The 5229-nt window shown below is 51.5% G+C and overlaps 1 protein-coding gene across 1 annotated transcript; it reads right to left on the reverse strand.

Annotated features, from left to right (window-relative positions):
• Positions 1 to 3264: 3264 nt before the first annotated feature.
• On the reverse strand, positions 3265 to 4649 carry LOC119266762 (probable calcium-binding protein CML16). The gene has a single exon (XM_037548045.1). The coding sequence runs from the start codon at positions 4192 to 4194 to the stop codon at positions 3631 to 3633; it is 564 nt and encodes a 187-aa protein (XP_037403942.1). The 5' UTR covers positions 4195 to 4649; the 3' UTR covers positions 3265 to 3630.
• Positions 4650 to 5229: the final 580 nt, after the last annotated feature.

Below are 5229 nucleotides of genomic sequence, written 5' to 3' on the forward strand. Positions count from 1 at the left end.
ACTTGAGGACTGTGCATCCCTAGACGGTTAGGCGTCGCGTTCAGAGCATCCAAGAGACATTGTGGATTGCCAGTGAACGAAGTCTGTGAAGGTTTGGGAGTCTACCTTGAAGACTTACTAGAGTGATTGGGCGAGGACTATGTGACCTTAGCTCAAGGAGAATACGGTGAGGACTTGGTGTCCTGAGCTGCGTGTTCAGGACTGGGTGTCCGGGACTGTGTGTCCTAAGGTTTAAATACCTAGCCGCTCCAACCAGACGTACAGTTGTCACAGCAACTGGAACTGGTCCAACACATCATTGTCTTCAACGAGTCACTGGTTTCATCTTCACTTCCTTTTACTTACTGATTACTCATTGTGAAGTCATTGCATGTCTGTTCTATCTTTTGTCTTCACAATGTGAGTGAATGATCTGTTTGGCTTCATAACATCTTCCTACCTGATCCTTATTACACTACAACTATTTGTCACTGTGCTTTCACTCTGTTGATACTTGACCATGGCTTTCCTAGTGTAGTCTACCTTCCGTTGCATAGTAATAGGCATATCTCTACTGTTTGTCTTCATAACTTCCACGTTTTGAAGACTTTCATAAAAATCGCCTATTCACCCCCTCTAGTCGATATAACGCACTTTCAACGTGCCATGTCACTACTGTTGCAAGCAACATCCCAGTCACAAACGACTACAGAACGAACTAGATCAACATACCTTCCACCACATAGCGCCTAGAGGACTCAGCAAGTGAGAGGTAGGACCAAACCGGACCTGAAGAAGATGATGCACATGATGCGCCACCGATGAAATACATAGCGCCCCTGGGGGCCATGTCCAGAGGGGTAACCCGCACCAAGAATGAGACGTCCTAAACTCCAGCTCTGAGGACTCTATGAACCGCCAAGGCATCTCCTTCATGAAGAAAACGATGTCACATCTCCGCCCCCGCCTGTTTCGGAGAACCAGAACAAGGATTTGTCTTGGAGCTCGAGGTGGGACATGGTCAAGACCATGGCAGCGCCCCCAAGAGGGAAACGACACCTGCAGGCGTCGTCGCTGCCAGCATAAGCAAGCCGTGCGGAGATCCCCCCCGGACCATGACCGAAATCCAAACCATCGAAGACAAGACAATGAAGCAGGTCACCGGGTGAATCCCCCCCCCCTACAAGAAGGAAAGACTCGCTCATCAACGCCTCACGCTGCCGTCCTCCCGCCACGACGCCTGGCCATCCTCGCCTCACCAGGGCAAAGACCCGCCGGGCCGCCGCATAGGCATCCGGGATCCACAGCAAGCAGCAGCCTACCAGAATCCCCTCGCCACGCACGCCAACACCTCCGGCCACCCCCACGCTGCCCCCGCAGCCGTGGTGTCTCAATCTCCGCCGGGGTCCCCTGGTTCAGCGGTGTAGGATCGAAAGTATGTCTAGAGGGTGGGTGATTAGACTACTTGACCAAATAAAAACTTAACCTTTTCCCAATTTTAGTTCTTGGCAGATTTTAGCTATTGTAGGACAAGTCAAGCAATCATCACACAATTCAAGCAAGCATGCAAAGAGTATATTGGCAGCGGAAAGTAAAGCATGCAACTTGCAAGAATGTAAAGGGAAGGGTTTGGAGAATTCAAACGCAATTGGAGACACGGATGTTTTTTCCGTGGTTCGGATAGGTGGTGCTATCCTACATCCACGTTGATGGAGACTTCAACCCACGAAGGGTAACGGTTGCGCGAGTCCACGGAGGGCTCCACCCACGAAGGGTAATGGTTGCGCGAGTCCACGGAGGGCTCCACCCACGAAGGGTCCACGAAGAAGCAACCACCCACGAAGGGTCCACGAAGAAGCAACCATGTCTATCCCACCATGGCCATCGCCCACGAAGGACTTGCCTCACTAGCGGTAGATCTTCACGAAGTAGGCGATCTCCTTGCCCTTACAAACTCCTTGGTTCAACTCAACAATCTTGTCGGAGGCTCCCAAGTGACACCTAGCCAATCTAGGAGACACCACTCTCCAAGAAGTAACAAATGGTGTGTTGATGATGAACTCCTTGCTCTTGTGCTTCAAATGATAGTCTCCCCAACACTCAACTCTCTCTCATAGGATTTGGATTTTGTGGAAAGAAGATTTGAGTGGAAAGCAACTCGGGGAAGGCTAGAGATCAAGATTCATATGGTAGAAATGGAATATCTTGGTCTCAACACATGAGTAGGTGGTTCTCTCTCAGAACATATGAGTTGGAATTGTGTATGTGTTCTGATGGCTCTCTCTACGAATGAAGAGGAGGTGGAGGGGTATATATAGCCTCCACACAAAATCCAACGGTTACACACAGTTTTCCAATCTCGGTGGGACCGAATCAACAAACTCGGTCGAACCGAAAAGGTAAACCTAGTGACCGTTAGAGATTTTCAGTGGGACTGACATGCAACTCGGTAGGACCGATATGGTTAGGGTTTGGGCATAACGTAATCTCGGTGAGACCGATTACACAAACTCGGTGAGACCGAGTTTGGTAATAAGCTAACCAGAGAGTTGGTCAGGTAAACTCGGTGGGACCGATTTGCTATTTCGGTGAGACCGAAAAGTTACAAAAAGGAAATATAGAGTTTACACTGCAATCTCGGTGGGACCGATTCGCTCTTTCGGTGAGACCGAAAAGTTACGAAAGGGAAACAGAGAGTTTGCAATCCCATCTCGATGAGACCGATATCCCTATCGGCAGAACCAAATTGCTAGGGTTTGGCAGTGGCTTATGACAAGTGAAACTCGGTGGCGCCGGATAGAAAGAATCGGTAGGACCGAGTTTGGCTTAGGGTTTAGGTCATGTGTGGATATGGGAAAGTAGTTGAGGGTTTTGAAGCATATCACTAAGCACATGAAGTAAGAGGCTCATTAAGCAACACCTCATCCCTCCTTGATAGTATTGGCTTTTCCTAAAGACTTAATGTGATCTTGGATCACTAAAATATAAAATGAAGAGTCTTGAGCTTTTGAGCTTGAGCCAATCCTTTGTCCTTAGCATTTTGAGGGTTTCACTTTCACATCTATGCCATGCCAATCATTGAGTTTTCCTGAAATAGTCATCTTGGAATAGCATTAGCTCAATGAGCTATATGTTATTATGAATTACCAAAACCACCTAGGGATAGTTGCACTTTCAAGCGGATAATGCATATCAAAATTTTGAAGCCAAGGAAATATAATTAATTTTCGTTGGAGTCCCCATGAAATCATTTTAAAGCATATATGCTTAAAAATATTCAACATCTTGAAAATAACAATACATGCATTGTCAAGTGCCAATATAAATATTGTTGACGATGCATTGGGTATCATCACCCTTCAACATCAACATCGCACTGACCGAACTGATAAATCCATTCTCATGTGAAAATGAAGTGGCAAGATGCCCACACTAGGAGAAAATATCTAGTAGTACGTACTACTACGAGTAGCGTGCACACACAGCCGTTACCTTAGAGGTACAGCACAAGAGTGGCAATTGCACATTGATCCTTATTCCCAATTTTTACCATCTTCAGACCAGAACACTATGCCCAACAGGTACAGACAATTAACATACACCTTCCCTTCGCCCCCTTCACATTACTACGAATTTACAAGCAAGCATGTATCACTCCTTGGGTTTGTTGCTGTCAGGGGCGGCGGTCGCTTCGGGTTGAGGTGGTGCGCCGGCGACGTCGCCGGTCATCATCTTCTTGAACTCGTCGAAGCCGACGCAGCCGTCGCCGTCGACGTCGACGGAGGCGATCATCTTCTCGCAGTCCTCGGTGCTGCACCCCTCGCCGATGCGGCTGAGGACCTTGCTGAGCTCGGCGACGGAGATGCGGCCGTCGCCGTTGATGTCGTAGATGTCGAAGGCGTCGCGCAGCTCGGCGTCCAGCTCGCGCTCCCCGCGGCCCCGGCCGTGGAAGGCGGCGAACTCGCCGAGGTCCACGTAGCCGTCGCGGTCGGTGTCGAGCTCGTCCATCATGGACGCCACCTCCCGCCCCTGCGCGGACTCGGTGGCCGGCGGCGCGATGGCGCGCGACACGGCGGCCAGCTCCGACGGCGAGATCCGGCCGTCGCCGTCCGTGTCGAAGCGCGAGAAGACCTTCTTGATCTCGATGTCCTCCGCCGCCGCCGGCTTCTTCGCCTGCTGCTGCTGCTGCTGCTGCTTCCCGCCGCCGCTCGACATGGCCCAAGACTTGAGACTCGACGGTCGCGGCGAGCTAGCTGAGCTTCAAAGCTTGAGGTGGCTGGTTGTAGTGATGGAGATGAGGGAGCTTGAACTTGAATGTTCCGATGGGTGGAGGTTGGCGGTGGGCTCTGGGGTATTAATACCGGCGGGCACGCGCTACGGACGACGGAGCGCACCGACCATCCTCCCTCCTTCCGGATAAAGAAGTGGAGGAGTAACTCCGCCGCGGGGAGGCGGAGTCATATCAGTACGCGGCGAGCGCGTTGTCTTCTCTTCTCCCGGTTGCGTGGGGCGGCGCGTCGGCCAGGCGTGGCTTCGCGGCGATGGGCAAGCGTACGGCCGGATGCGCGCGATGCGAATCTCGGTGTAGGGGCGGACTTTTCCGCGTCCCGCCGGGCGGGCAGCTTCCTCGGTGCTCGAGAGAAGTCAGCAGCTCGCGTGAATCACCGGCCACGTCTGCGTCTGTCGCGGGCCGGTTTATTTATTCCTTTGCCGGCCTGGTTCGTGGAACTTGTCGCCGTGAGCGGCTACGGTGTGTGGCCGAGGGATGGACACATGACGCGGCGGGCGTGGACGGAGCGAAGTATCCCCACCCATGTGAGGTCGTCGTTGCTCGTGGCGTCCCATCCTTTGCCTTCTTGGCGTGTAACTTTTCAGAATAAAGCTTCACTTTTCACAACAAAGGTTCGTGCAGGGTATCATGGCCACCACTCGCTTTTTCACTGCGCTGGTGATTTTATTAGTGTGGGGGTACATATAGGTTAATTTACGGAAATACTGTCTGGCGAACGTTCGCTGGGGCCCAACCCTGGTGAACGCTCTCTCCACCGTTGCACGGATCTTGACGCGCCCCCTGGTCCTATAGGATTGCTAAAGTCGTTCGCTATCAGCTGCCCCCTGGCGGACGTGCTTTGCTCTTTCCAAAAATTACAAGGCCGTGCGACCCCCGTGGCATGAAGGGTGTGCACACTCAAAAAAATATCTGCACAATCCAAATGTCATAATACGATATTAGGTAAAAGCATAACATAA

This window comes from Triticum dicoccoides, chromosome 3A (assembly GCF_002162155.2).
Source record: "Triticum dicoccoides isolate Atlit2015 ecotype Zavitan chromosome 3A, WEW_v2.0, whole genome shotgun sequence".
Classification (NCBI taxonomy): Eukaryota; Viridiplantae; Streptophyta; class Magnoliopsida; order Poales; family Poaceae; genus Triticum; species Triticum dicoccoides.